Consider the following 14,946-nt stretch of genomic DNA (forward strand, 5'->3'; position numbering starts at 1 on the left):
CTATGGTAAAGGACATTGCCAAATGGTTCTGTACCGGCTACAGAGTTATGAGCCGTGCTGTTGATCAAAAGTATAAATCTTATCCCACTGGGAGATCAGCCAGTATGTCCACAATGTTGGACTCACGAAATGTGATGGACATGTCAATATTACATATTGGACTCAACTGATCCCCACCATCACCACAACATTTCCGGCCATTTTCCCAAATCCTGTGCACCCAATTTTTGCGTTATCAAGCCATGGAGTTAAGGCTACATGGAGTCCATATCAAATGGGTAATCATGGAATCTGCTAACAAAAACGAGTAGACACAGATGAAGAAACGGTATCCTTCAACCGATATACAATATGATTTCAATCATCTGTTGACAAATTTGGTTAGGAAGACAAATTCCTTTTGTCTTCCTAACCAATTAACAAGAGGGCAAACGTCATTCTGACTATTACTGAACCAAGGATGACTGACAGCGGCCTAGAAAGCTTGTCTTGCCTGTTCTGGTATGCAGAACAACTCAAAACCAGAATGACGACCATCACTCAGAAAGTGTGCACTCAGAAAGTGATTTCACTTACTTTACAGAGACTAGTTTGCCCTTGAATCTTTTGTATACCAGTGCAATGGAAATTGGCCAATGTATAAGGTCTCATCTGTAAACAAATCAAGGAGCACAGGACATAGTATAGGCTTTGGTCCAGGAACCAGGAAGCCATTCAAACATTTCTCTAAAGAAGCTGATGAGTCACTTTGTTACAGGATCTGTTCCTGTAAGCGCAGAATCCAAACAAAAAAGTGGCCTTAATATCACGCACAAATTGCCCATTTTCTAAAAGTTAAATCAAATTGAGATAGATAGATAGATAGATAGATAGATAGATAGATAGATAGATAGATAGATAGATAGATAGATAGATAGATAGATAGATAGATAATGGTTATTTCAGTAAAAATTGTCATATTAACTCAAGTCTTTATCCCACAAAATGCAACAGTACATAAAACCCTGAACTTTCATGTAAACTAGGCTCAAACCGATCGCCATCTGCTAGTCTCTCCCCCCCCCCCCTCACACACCCATCCAATAACAAAGCGTTGCCTGCGTGTGTCTCTCCCGCGGGGGTGGGGGTGAATGAGTGATGGGGATCGTTGATGCGTGATGTTGACCGTACACAATTATTGTAATGCGATCATTTCTCGACAAATTAGGCTATATATTAAGCTGTAATTTGCCCGTGAGTTAATATAAAACACCAAAAGATGCACTTTATAACAGTCAATCACCATAATGTAAAAGAGCACCGATCCTGAGATCACGATGCATATATATCTACAAACAATGGCACACGTATACTTTTATGTCACGGTTGGAAAATATACATGATACGCATGTTATATTTTGTTCATCCAGTTAAGGTACGCGATTTACCAGTGGTCCTTTACGCAAAAACGGGACAGGATAAGAAAACAATGACTGGGGAGGCATCTGCGTCCCCACGGCATCCCAAGCCAGATGGCTTTCAACTGAAAGACAATCAACTCGAACTTTTAATCGAAAAACAAAGTATCGAACCTTTTGGCCATGGGCTCACCAGTTACTTTGTATTGCTGTTCGAATATATTATTGAGATCGTATAGAATCATATTGCACCAAATACAGTAAAATAATTATGCACTCCCTATACACATTGGAATTGCCTGCATTCTTGAAAGAAAATGCAGGAATAGTGTTTCAGTTTATTGACTGTTAAATTAAGACCAAACATTTCAAGAACTAGGGTCGAACAGTGCTATAAACAAGAGCGCAATGTTATGCCTCTCCCCCATGAAAACAAATGGGTCGCACATGGTTCCACAGCACTGCATCTCATAATAAAGTGAATAATAGACGAGCGTCGTCGGGCAAAGAGCGTCGAACCCAGAACTATTGCCGAGTCGAGAGCCATATTCGCCCTGCTACAATGTTTACATTTAACCAGAGATGATAAAACAGCCAATATATTAAGTACAGTTAGCTGTGCTAACTAGTTGGCTAACACGTTACCTAACCGGATTGTATTAGCGACACAAACTCGTAGAGAAGTTCAGAGAACAAATTCAGCTAACCAGCCAGTAAGCTAGGGAGTTACGTTATGCAAAACAACGCGGACGCACTGCGAAATCAAGAAAGCTGACTTAAAATAGCTTTTTAATGCAACAATTAAACACGATACTGGTTGTTATGGCGGTTCCGCATCTTGTTTACCTCTATTTCAAAGTCTGGAAGGTTGAACGCTGTCCTGAACAACGAACAGAAGTGCGCTATGGCGGGTACTTCCCACCAGGACTGGATCTCTTCTACAGAAATTGTACATCCCTGGGACATTTTCGTACTGGAAAATGTCAAACTTTGTTCATCACATTAGAATAGGTGTTCTTCGATTGGTCATTAATTCCCCGCCACGTCAAACGTATCTCATATATAGGACGAAAGTTGCTGTTGACGATCCATCCAGGCAGTTGCCATTGCGACCGTGGAGCGCTACAATCTGTTTCAATCACAATTTCTGAGGAGCTGAACAGATGGGGGAGGCGCTACGCGTACGTGCGAGGTAGTCCGAGAGAGGATCCTGAATTATAGTGTTTCCGGCCTGCCACTCAATTTCTGGTCGCTTGCATGTTATGGGTTGCGTACGTATAGTCCCTGGAGCTAGAAAAAGAAGAACATGGCATAGAGAACCACATTGACAAGCAGCATGTGTATGTCTTTATTCCAAACATTTAAGACGCAATATCAAAACAGATAACGGATCCCGATATCCCTATAAAGTCTCTCCTCCGTTAAACCCGTGACACTGAAGTCCCACCCTCTCTGTATTCAATAACGATAATTTACAGTATCATCTGCCAGGCATTCCATCTTCAGATAAGAACGCAAGGGGACAAAGTTAGGTATGACAGTGATTTAGACTGGATATTTAAGTACACGGCAACGGAATTGATTTGAAGCTAGGTTCCTAAAATTGTCAATGTACACCATGCTATGAAAATTAAAAGTAGGCCTTTCTGTTATTTAATTGATCGCATTTGTTGTCATGACAATCTTGAATGTGCAGCGACCATTTAAGGGAATAAACTTGCCTAAGATCCCTGTTCTTAATGGATATATGGTTCAGGTAGATTTATCGATTCCTTGGATTTTCTGGAGGATTAAGCAACATTTCGGGTTTAAATCTCTTTTCTTAATCAATTTGTGTGTCCTTATTACCGAGGAAGGTGAGAGTAGTGATGTTACGTAGCCTATTCAATGTATCAACTTAAATTGCAGAATTAAATTAGGTCTTTAGAAAATGTAAATGGAACCGGTGTTTGACGTTAAATTGAACTGCAAAATAAGATATAATGTGTTTTGTAAAAAAACAGAAATAAGCAAAGCTCGGGCTCCACCTAGCGTCCTCTCTGAAAACTGCATCTGTGTGTCTTGGGATAGGGCGGGGGCATGAGTCTATTCCTCCTCGGAGCGTCGCATTAGGATTTTATTACAAGCAATTTGTCACGCTTTCCAAACAGAAGCAATACAAAAACACTGTTGCCACTGTTTTCATCATTGCTTCTTTCTTAACTAACCAGACCACCAATGACCTAGCCAAAGTTAAAGTTGTTCACCGTTGCGGCCACCTTTTTCAGAAAAAGAGCACGTTAACTAGTTGTCCTCACTCCCCTTTATCTTGGGCAGTGTAGTAAACACAGCCATCACAGTGGAACCATCACTTTTATTTCTGGACGTTTAGGAGCCCAATTCCACTGAAAGCGGTGAGGTTTCTAGCATGTTCATGTTCCAACCTCCAATGTCTATATAATTCTATTTTCTCATAAAGCTTTCCTTAATGGTCGTCTATAATTGACCTTTTTGATATTCTAAGAAAGGAAATTAAGAAAACGGCATGGCATGTAACTATTTGTAATCCAAGCTGTCTCACAAATGAGAAGGGGATAATGAACAAGAGCAAGGATTAATGCTCACTTCAGTATACACACATAGATGGACCCAACATTTGGATTCAACCCTATTTCCTTAGCTTACTATTATGCCAGAAGTCAAAAGCATGTGATATTGCAGTAGGGGTTAATTTATCTTACCCAGCCTTTTCTTTTTTTTCCCAGACGGCACCAGTCACCACTGTTTGCAGCATGCCTCTAGACACCTCCATCTGGATGAAGGCGTACACACGCGTTCATCATCCTGGTAGGACCCCGACCAGTTTGTGAAGCATGAGATATTGATGTAGCTATCTGATTTGGCTGATATGCTGTTTTTATCCAAGCTGCATTGGGTAAAAACCCCTGCTAAATGACTGAATGTAAATGTAAGAAAAATATTCTGTAATATTCTGCCAGGATGCCACGGCTGAGGAGACACAGGATGAGTTGTGCTTCCCTCAACCGGAATGAATAAATGAGTCAATTGGCTAATGCTGGTTAATAGATATTGGCAAGGCAGTGCATTGTGTTCACATGCACCTTTCTCCTTTGCTCTTTAAATAGCCTCTATTAACTCTCAATGAAAACAAAGGTCATTCTATCTCAAAAAGACTCTACTGGGTCATTAAGACCCCATTCAACCATATTGTATTGTATGGTACTCCAGGGAATTATGTAATATCAGTTACTTAGAATGGGTATAAATAACAAACGAGAATGCCACTGGGGCTCAGCAAGTTGATGAATAAAATAACAAAAGTCACACTACATCACATTTGTACCGGCCATGTCTGCGGCAGTGGCTGAGGTGCAGGCATGAGTTAATGTGGAGTTGTATTAGCGCCGTAGACCTATGAGGCTGGGCCGTGTCAAACGGGGGGAATCAGCGGGAGAGGGAGGAGCTTAGGCGAGAGGACAATGCTGCTGTTTGTGCAACGGCCCCCGAGCGGCGGCTGGCTTGCTCAGATCGCTCTCGCTTGACTACCAGTGCTGCACACATTGTTGAAGGGAAAGGAGAGTGGACAGCTTGATCCTGCCTACAGGATGCACCCACAGAGGTAAGTTTCCCCCCCCCATGCCCCACTATAGCCTGTGGGAGAAATTTAAGGGTTTTCTGCACTGTCTCTCATGGGGAGCTCTGTGTGTGTGTGTGTTTGTTTTATCTGAGTTTGGGGGAAGTTGAGGTTCGGGAACCAACCTCAACTTTGGCTCAGGGTGAAACGGTTTTGTCTTTTTTTTTGGCAGGCCTTCTTGTGCGTGAAAGGAGCTGAGCTGAAAGAAAGTTTCCCAGAAAGAGGCTCACTGAGAGGCATGTGCAGAATGTGACCAGGATCCAGCCTGGATAAGACAAAGACTGAGAAAAGGCAAGTGGGTCGAAGGAAGACGAAATAGTAGTAATGAAAGAATTGTAGTAAATGACAGCTTCAAAAGGCTGAAGGTCATCTTGATGTGGTCCAAACTGTGAAGAGATGAAGGAGTAAGTAAAACGTGAGTAATTCCTTCTGTACTTTTCGAAAGGGAGAAAGCATTTACAGTTTACAGTTTACAGTTTCAATAAACAAAGGGGAAATGAGGTGTAGAGGTTAAAAGTGGGATTAATTACTAATCCTTGGGCACTAAGGAGTGAGAAAGAATGGAAAAGAATGCGGGACGTGCATAGACTCTGAGTGTTCTCATTTCACAACAGGGTTGCACGGCATTGTTATCATTTAAAGCATTCTCCTTGAGGTAGACCACAAGCTACGGGGGGCTCAGCATGAACCAAAAGAAAATAGGGTCTTGTAAAACTTCTTCATTTAAAATAGCTCTTTCAGTTATTTTGTAAATGGTGGAATTCAAACAGTGTAAAATAAAAGCAGTGACCCTGTCATCTTTCAGTTACTCCCCTGTTCGGTAAATCAAATGGACTTATCCATTTAGCGGGCAGATTAGAGAGATTTAAGAATGTTTGGCTTCAGTGTGGCACTCTTAAAATATTCTACTTTTCATTAGTTTATGAATAAGCATGTTGGATGTTTAGGCTGATATTCATGATCGATTTTTCAAATGAGCGGTCAAACAGAGAGTGCAAACTTCTATTCAGTCAATCTGTGGAAGGTACAACCCCCTCTAACCCACTAACCTTGCCCACACAATGCCTTTGTTAACTCTATCCCTTGGGTTGAATAGGATCATCTTTCATGTGTATTAACAGATACTGTCTTTTCAGGCAGCTGCCGAGGGACCGGGATTTGGCGTGAGACACAGCAGAGCAGAAAGGCTGGGTGGAATACACATGTCTATCATTAGAGGTTGGAACCACATCTCAACGGAAAAAAGGGCTCCATCAGTGCAACTCCAGGAAGGAGCATGCCCAGCCTAACTTTTGTTACATCAAAAGTGCAGTGAGCGACATTCGTGGCGTGCTACATGCTGAGAGAGCAGCCCAGGATTTGGCTCTAATAAGGGGCAGTATCACCTTAGGCCGCGTGCCAACCCAAAGGAATCAGGAAAGGCGGGTGAGGAAAAGGAAGGAAGTAACGGTTCAGACAAGAGAAGAGGAACAGAGCCCAGCCCCAGGCAGGATGGCCGACAAGAGAGTCAGGTGAGGTCCAAGTCCCTCGTAATGAAGCCGTAGAAAAAGTCATCAAATGAGTTTGTTTCTTTGGTTGTGTGTTTGTTTACATGTGTGGTATGAACCTTTGTGTCTTCATTGATGTTGTTTTATTAATCCATGGCCAATGTCCTCAACATTTGCATACCGTGTTCCACAGCAGGTGCATTGTTTTGCATGTATCCATGTGGTTGTGTTTGTGTGTGTCTGTATGTTGGTATTCTTACAGCCTCCCTGCTAAGCTGATTAATGGGGGCGTTGCCGGGCTTGTTGGTGTGACTTGTGTGTTTCCGATTGACCTGGCCAAAACACGCCTCCAGAACCAGCAGGGTGCCCAAGTCTACAAAGGATTGTGAGTTGGGCTCCCGATTAAATCATATCACGTGAATGATGTGTATATAAAGTGTAGGGTGTTGGAAAACACCCGTACTAGGTACTGTTTAGGAGATATTTGATTAGGGCTTATCCTACCAGAGGATCACCGGATGCCTCTTGCTTGGTCCTTTTCTACGCAAACAAAAAAGCGTGTGTGGTTTTTGTAGTAACAGTACTCTAAAAATGTTTCAATTATGTGCCCTCCATCGATTAACCTTGAAGGATGGGGCAGCTAACCCATACAAACCCTTTCAAAGTATAGGAGTCTTTGTATAAACCACCTAGGTATTTCATACCGTTATGTTTTATCTGTCTATTTTTTCTACACTAGTGATAAGACATATTCATTTAATATCCTCCTTAGTATTAAAGTTGTTATCACAGCTAATATCACTATTTTATATCACACAAAGCTTTTATTAACAATCAGTGTAGCTTGCATATTTTTTCCAAAAGTTTAAATTGCTATGTCTAATTTGTCTTATACACCAGGCTCAGAATATGGCTATTTATAAAAACAACAACAACCCTTCTCTTGTGTTTTGAAGGCTGGATTGCTTGGCTAAGACCGTGCGGTCAGAAGGCTATTTCGGATGTTATCGAGGTATTTGTTTTCCATTCCATGATCCTCACATCAACAAGCCCCCATCCTTTATAATTACCTTAATGTGTCCACCTAAACTTGTCCCTTCTTCTTCCGGGCTTGGGTCTTTTTATAGCCACTAGTTTACATTGACCCTAGCTTCCCAGGCTGGCAAACCATATGTTGCCGTGTTGTTGGGTGTTGTGATCATGTGTCTTAGTGCAAGCTGCCGCGCATGTCACTTCAATCCGTTGTGATGACCCACTACAGGCGCTGCAGTGAATCTCACCCTTGTCACTCCAGAAAAAGCCATCAAATTGGCAGCCAATGACATCTTCAGACAGAAGCTCTCGAAGGACGGGTAGTTCTTCTTTGGTCCCCAAGCTTTACAAAATCACATACACATGCAGTTCAACTCAGGCCGAATTGTCAATTTAAAAATGTATTTGAATCTAACGTAATTTCTATGTTTATCCCGACTATATATGCCTCAAAAAGTTGTTAGTATTCAATATATTGAGTCCACTATATCTGTATATTTCGTCCCTCCCCAGAAAGCTTCCTCTATGGGGGGAGATGGTGGCAGGGTGTGGGGCTGGCACCTGTCAGGTTGTCGTCACCACGCCCATGGAAATGCTTAAAATCCAGCTGCAGGACGCAGGAAGGCTGGGTAAGCCTGGCACTCCGAACACATATATTTCCAGTGAATTGCAATCTCACGTGTGTGTAAAAGCTCAGATCTGTCAAAATACTTGGAAAGAATAAGAATTGAGAGGGTAATCAGAAGATCATGGCTCCTAATTGTTTTCCTCTATTTAAAAAGAGGTGACAAACTGAAATCTTTACATCTCTGGCCACATTTTAAGTGCAATGGGTGAGCGAGCACATGACTAGCATCTGATGTGTTCTTTAGCTGCCCAGAGGCCGGCCCCTACTCCGGCCCAGGCCGGGGCCCCTGGCCCATCGCTGGTGGCTGCCCCCCCTGCCCGGCCTGCCTTTCGGACCTCTGCCACCAGCATCACCCTGGACCTACTGAGGACCCAAGGGCTCGCTGGCCTCTACAGAGGTGCCTGGGCCACACTATTCAGGTCTGCCTGCCCGCCTGCTGCCTGCCTGTCTGCCTCCTCACCTGCTGCCTGTCTGTCTGCCTGTCCTCCTTTCTTCTTTAAACTGAAAATAATACTCAACCGTTCTCCATATGCTCAAAGCATTCTACTGAGAACTAACAAAAATAAAACATAAAATGGACAAAGTCAACAATATACTTTCTGTGGGCCAAATTTGGTTTGTTCGGATTGAACTTCATTTTAACTTATTCATTGAGGATTGTATAACCTTTGTCATGCCAGCAATGGGACTTTGTTTATCAGTACTAATGTATCAATAGATTTCCTGCAGCTATGTCTGTTGCCTGAAGCATGCTGCACTTTCTCTCTCTCCCAATAAACCTCAGCGATTCATCTGTTGCCCTCTTCTTCCTCGACGGCTTCACATTTTTCTCTGGGCCTGCTTGGTTCCCTTCCAACTGACTTTGCCTCACGTTCGTGTGCTTCCAGGGATGTCCCTTTCTCCATGATCTACTTCCCGCTGTTCGCCAACCTAAATGCGCTGGGCCCAAGAGGGGTGGGCGCTAGTTGCCAGGGTAATGGGAACGAGCGAGCACCCTTCTTGCAGTCGTTCCTGTCAGGTTGCATTGCGGGGTCAGTGGCAGCTGTAGCCGTGACGCCATTGGATGGTAAGTACAAAAAGGGAGAGACATAAAGAGGGATAGGAATGTCCTCTTGCCACTGCTAGCCTCAAACCCTGCTACAATGGGTTTTGGTCTAATCTCCATACTCCCACCTGATTGAAGTGACATGTGGTTTTCCATGTTGCTTTAGTCATAAAGACTCGTCTGCAGACCTTGCAGAAGGGAGAGGGTGAGGACAGCTACAGAGGGATCCTTGATTGTATAAGGTGAGGACAACACATAATGCTGTGGCCCTCTACGTTGTGTCGTGTGTATCTTTGCCTCCTGACTGTCCACCTCCTGCCCGTGTGTTGTACAGACGCATCATCAGCCGTGAGGGCCCCTCTGCGTTCCTGAAGGGGGCGACGTGCCGTGCGCTGGTCATCGCCCCTCTCTTCGGCATCGCACAGGGCATATACTTCCTTGGTGTTGGCGAGGCGGTGCTGGAGTCGCTGGGCGTCTAAAGCCCTTTTGCAAGGGCCATGGCATTTCTCTTCCACTAAATGTTATTACTTACACGTTGTGAATAAACAGCAGTGAACGATGCACACGATGGACAGGTAGCTACCCAAAATGGGAAATGAGAGATAACAGGAGGACATCTCTTGACTAATATGTAGACCAATGGTCCACTCTTTAATGTTTAATGTTCAACAAGGTTTCAAAGGTCCGCCAGGTTCTTGTGTGCGTGGATAAACGGGTAGTTATTTCCCTAGTCGTCCCGGGTACTTCCAGGGTAATATCTAGGGCTGGTATTTCCCCTCAGAGATAATTCAGTCTGACTGAATGCCACAATGTAATTGACCACTTCCTTGTTTGCATGTAATGAAAATCCGATGTTTTCTTAGGTTTGTATATGCCGATTGGAGAGTACGGCTGAAGTCCGAATAGCAATCGCCTCAAACGTTTCTTTGCCTAACGAAGGGGCTTAGCCTACTTCCGCCCCCATCATGCATTACTCCCCCACAGCCGCAAGTTTAAAGTTGTAATCTTGGCTCTCCTCAATGGAGAGGCGATGCCTGCCCGTGACTTCAAAGTCTTTGGATAATCTGCTGATAATGCTTTAAGCCTGGTGTGTGTCCTGTACATCCCCACATGCTTCTTACGGTCTGTAGGCCTCAGGTTAGAGTGCTGGGCCACTCTCTCGTGGCCTTAACTTCCTCTTCTGGAGGTCCGAAGAACTTCAAGCCATGCTGGATTTATTGCTCGGTATTACTCTTTTTTGTTTTTATATATATTTTACGCCAAGTACTTTACCTGAAGAATTTATAGAACAGTAATATATGCAATGAAGCCTTATCTTAGCTGAAAGTCTCTAGCCCAAATTAAACGTCTGCACATAATATCCTATCATGGTTGCATCTACTTGCCGGAAATTAAAGACCCTTGTGAAATGGGCCTCCCCACCTCCTCTTAAGGGTTTTACAATTCTCCTAAGGGTCAACAGTCCCACGTCCTTTTACTTCTGGTCCAGGGAGATACTCTGCAACTGTAATTTCTCAGCTCACTCAGACCTCAACTCCATCAGCGGGGTAATGAGACTTGCTGGGTTCGGAGGGCGAGTGAGAAAGGGATGGAAATGAAAACCTAACCCAGGAATGGAATTGATTTGTAGATTTTGTTCAAGTTTTTAAGGACAATGACATTTGACAGCCGACCTAGAATGATGGCATCTTTTCCTGGCAAGTGTTTGGTCTACATAAATCCACTAGGAGGAACTAAAATCTTTTTTTCTACCTTTCTAATGAGGCTAAAGTACCTATAATAGATAATAGTATTTAGACAATATAGTTCACATTTAGATGAATGTGTTGTTTACAGGTTGTAAATAAAATAGATCTTGTCAATTCATGTTCAGTTGTCAATTATTTATTATTTTGGCATACATATCAAGTGCTTGACCACTTTGGTAAAATACATTTTGTATTCAAGAGAGGACCATATGCATTGACATTCACAAAAACACTAATTTCATAAGGACACTTCTGGGGCACAAATCTATTCAATACAAAACAATGTCAATGGCACACAAGAGATACCTGAATATCCAGCCTTAGCACTGCAGTGAGTGTAATGGGGGCTCCTGACCAACAATGGCAACTTTTCACACAGTTACAGCCTCCTCATGTCCTCCCACTACTAGTGTATCCATTTAGTCCAGGAATTTACGGTTAGGGTTAGGACCGAACAGTGATTTTCTGACTTCAGGCATCATCTGTAAAAAGGGCAACAAGCCAGAGTTAAACTGGTTATGGTACGTTATACATTACAGTGGTTAAACACAGCTACACGCCAGAGGTTCACTGGTTATGGTACGTTATACATTACAGTGGTTAAACACAGCTACACGCCAGAGGTTCACTGGTTATGGTACGTTATACATTACAGTGGTTAAACACAGCTACACGCCAGAGGTTCACTGGTTATGGTACGTTATACATTACAGTGGTTAAACACAGCTACACGCCAGAGGTTCACTGGTTATGGTACGTTATACATTACAGTGGTTAAACACAGCTACACGCCAGAGGTTCACTGGTTATGGTACGTTATACATTACAGTGGTTAAACACAGCTACACGCCAGAGGTTCACTGGTTATGGTACGTTATACATTAGTGGTGAACAGCTCTACCTGTTGGGCCATGAGGTCCAGCCTGCTCTCCAGAGTGTTTGCCACCTTGATCTTTCCGTTGTCATTGTACACTTCCACACCTCCGCAGCTGTTCCACACACACACACACACACACACACACACACACACACACACACACACACACACACACACACACACACACACACACACACACACACACACACACACACACACACACACACACACACAGAGAGACAGTTCAAGAACAAAATAAGCAAACATCAGCCTTAAGTTGGGTCTATGAATTGGGCTGCTAGGTTTGCTATGATTCACTACAGTGGGATTCCTCTGTGTAGACTTACATGTCCGATGCAAGAAATCGGTTCTGGTCGATTCTGACGACAATGTTGCTCTTCACCCTGTCTTTATAAACGATTATGTCTTTGTCAATGGCAGCCTGTTGAAGTCATAGAACTGTAAGTGTCTTCTTTAAACAGTACTGCATCCCAGTTGGTTAGCACCCGATTATTTACCCTCTCACCTGTACCATCTCTACGTCCTGTTGTCGGCATCGGACCGTCACTTTAGGCTCTAGTAACTGATAGAAGCCCTGGAAAAGGTGTTGCACACATGCAGTAAAAAGTTAAGACTCGGTCGGCTTTCACGCTGTAATGAATCTCTAATGTTTGGAAATATCACACACACACACACACACACACACACACACACACACACACACACACACACACACACACACACACACACACACACACACACACACACACACACACACACACACACACACACACACACACACACACACACACACACACAATAAATCCAATATCAATATCTATGATATTGGAAAGCATTTTGTTTACAACACTGGTCTTACATTAATATCAGCCAATCTACAGCATCTTCCACTATAACACATACTGTTGTAACCCCACATACAAGTTTAGAATGGAAAAGCAGACAGGGCAATTTACCTGCAAGATCAAACCCTCCAACAACGCAGAGTATCTGGCAGGGTCTTGGGAAATATCTCCAAGTCTCTGGCGGGCCTCGTTCAACAAATCCTGCAATTAACCAACAATAATACTGACTGGCTATGCTCCATGGACTGAACCTGTGTGTGGTATGGCATTGCATAGGTCACTACGCCGTTAGTCAGCCTGAATGTGTGAGACACCAGTTGTCAAAGCACTTTGATTGTCATCAGCGGTTAGAGAAACTCAACATAAAATCAAACCATTTAACCTTTCAGCCAACCAAATACTACATACATACATCCTACCACTATGTATTCCTCTAAACAACAGACTACAGGAGAATAGCTGTAAGAATGGATGACATCATAAGCCTGTTTCAGTCATGTGCATTAGCTCCACCTGCAGGCAGGAAAGTGTCAGACTTTGCCACGGGCTGGAGAACACATATTCATGGCATTTACAACAAACAAAACACAAAATATGCGACACCCAAATGCAAATCTTAGGTCTGAGGTGTGCATAGTAACATGCAATACATCAAACCGGAGGATACAAATATGGGTATTTTGAACAATTAATATTTAAAATGTGTAGGTCTGGTAAAGAAAAATGTTTCCTATGCGAGTGTAGCCCGGTACTTCGGGTGTGGCGGAGAGAATGACCACTGACCACGATCATGTCATCCCGAGCCTTGAGCACCTTCAGCCGCGACTGGTTCAGCAGATTGGACATCTGGCTGTTATCCATCAGGGAACAATTACCATTTGTATGAATACAAATGATTAGCATTGGTCAAACACACTGCATCCACTCCAAAGCAAGCTGGATTTAAAAGGACTGCAAGGGTAGTTGTACTTGTTGTTTAATTCCCGTTCAAGGAGGTTGTAATAAAGTTATTTTTTATTGTATTTTAGTTAAACTGTACTTGAGTATTGCATATATCATAATGTATTGTACACATTATTTCAGAAGGCAATTCACATTATAGCGAAACAAAACAGCATGCCGTTTTTTTTTAACATATCAATATAAGCCTTTATATTGATATAGTATGTTATATCAATAGATCTTTTCAGCCTACATATTTGCCAACCAAAATTTAGCATCAAAACCAATTGAGTCCCATTTTCTGTTCTCTATATCCTGTAAAACACCTAGATCTTACATTTTCTTGTGCTGTTCAATCTGCTTTTCCTTTTTCTCATAGAATTCCATGATTTTCACCCTTTGTGTCTGCACTAAACGACCTTTCTCTATGTTGAACTCTTCCTCCGCCTGAAAAATCATTGGGAACAGGGATAGCATGTTATGTTGATCACTTAGCCTGAAAATATTCTTGATAAAATATTGAGTATAAGCATCTGAATATACCTTTGCATCAATTTCTTCTGCTTTCTCATTGGCCTCCTGTTCAATGAAGGCCATCATATGCTTGATCTGCCAAAAGTTATGCAATGTTAGTGAATAATAAACTCATTGCACAAGTACAAACAGAGTTTCGACGAACCTCAAGTTTTATGAATATGTATATAAGTAAATGTTGCGGCACAACAGTGTTTATTTTGCAAGTAAGTGACACCGAGATCAATGAATACATTGAAGTACAAGTAATTCTTGTAGGAGTATCAACTTTTAGCACATTAGCTTTTATAACTTCACTAGGTTTTCAGTTTTCGTACAATCATGTTGTCATATCGTGGGCATACAAAAGCACAAGGTGCGATGTCCAAGTTAGAACTACTTTGGTGAGCAAGACGCTGAATAGTTAACTTAATCATAGATGGTTCAACAAAGTTAGCAGAAGTTAGCTCACCAAGCTGACATGACAAATGTTGGATTAACATTACCTGTTTCTGGACATCGGCATCGCTGAGCGCCATTGCTGATGATCTAAAATTTGTATTATTAATCTAGCGAATAATTCTGTACAAATAAACACAATAAAGCTAACCAATAACTTTCCTAAGTACCCTTTAGTTCCTTCTTTGCGTGGTTTTGACACCACCTGACCGAGTTTCTACCAGTCAGCTGACCCCAGATGGGGCGGGACGCTACTGAGCAGCGTCACTTCTGTTTTTGATTGCCGTCTTTATATAAATTATAGTTTATATTATTAAT

At 42.5% G+C, this 14,946-nt stretch overlaps 3 protein-coding genes across 7 annotated transcripts in view; 1 reads left to right on the plus strand and 2 right to left on the minus strand.

Annotated features, from left to right (window-relative positions):
• LOC132464474 (chromatin remodeling regulator CECR2) overlaps window positions 1–2,608 on the minus strand; it is a 37,537-nt gene extending 34,929 nt beyond the window's left edge. The window contains exon 1 of one of the 2 annotated variants that reach the window (XM_060060866.1): window positions 2,244–2,608. In XM_060060866.1, the coding sequence (XP_059916849.1) occupies window positions 2,244–2,363 (120 nt within the window). In that variant the 5' untranslated portion in view covers window positions 2,364–2,608. The remainder of the gene's footprint in view (window positions 1–2,243) is intronic. The other variant, XM_060060865.1, reaches the window with a different exon arrangement.
• Window positions 2,609–3,465: 857 nt separating this feature from the next.
• Window positions 3,466–11,085, plus strand: slc25a18 (solute carrier family 25 member 18). 4 transcript variants are annotated; one of them, XM_060060885.1, is made up of 12 exons: window positions 3,466–3,790; window positions 4,142–4,223; window positions 5,204–5,326; window positions 6,172–6,542; window positions 6,781–6,903; window positions 7,475–7,530; window positions 7,780–7,870; window positions 8,064–8,179; window positions 8,423–8,597; window positions 9,066–9,244; window positions 9,390–9,465; window positions 9,558–11,085. In XM_060060885.1, exons 4-12 carry the CDS (start codon window positions 6,523–6,525, stop codon window positions 9,700–9,702), a joined length of 981 nt encoding a protein of 326 aa, XP_059916868.1. In that variant the 5' UTR covers window positions 3,466–3,790; window positions 4,142–4,223; window positions 5,204–5,326; window positions 6,172–6,522; the 3' UTR covers window positions 9,703–11,085. The 4 variants fall into 4 exon arrangements, with proteins under 4 accessions (XP_059916868.1, XP_059916867.1, XP_059916869.1 ...); XM_060060884.1 differs by lacking the exons at window positions 3,466–3,790; window positions 4,142–4,223 and adding an exon at window positions 4,837–5,016 and having other exon boundaries at window positions 5,204–5,446; window positions 6,168–6,542; XM_060060886.1 differs by lacking the exons at window positions 3,466–3,790; window positions 4,142–4,223 and adding an exon at window positions 4,837–5,016 and having other exon boundaries at window positions 5,204–5,435; window positions 6,168–6,542.
• A 6-nt stretch (window positions 11,086–11,091) lies between these two features.
• On the minus strand, window positions 11,092–14,885 carry atp6v1e1a (ATPase H+ transporting V1 subunit E1a). The gene is made up of 9 exons (XM_060060887.1): window positions 14,676–14,885; window positions 14,200–14,265; window positions 13,994–14,103; window positions 13,498–13,564; window positions 12,826–12,915; window positions 12,375–12,443; window positions 12,196–12,290; window positions 11,873–11,960; window positions 11,092–11,453 (listed from the first exon to the last, which is right to left on the minus strand). The coding sequence occupies exons 1-9, from the start codon at window positions 14,706–14,708 to the stop codon at window positions 11,391–11,393; spliced, it is 681 nt and encodes a 226-aa protein (XP_059916870.1). The 5' UTR covers window positions 14,709–14,885; the 3' UTR covers window positions 11,092–11,390.
• Window positions 14,886–14,946: the final 61 nt, after the last annotated feature.

This window comes from Gadus macrocephalus, chromosome 9 (assembly GCF_031168955.1).
Source record: "Gadus macrocephalus chromosome 9, ASM3116895v1".
Classification (NCBI taxonomy): Eukaryota; Metazoa; Chordata; class Actinopteri; order Gadiformes; family Gadidae; genus Gadus; species Gadus macrocephalus.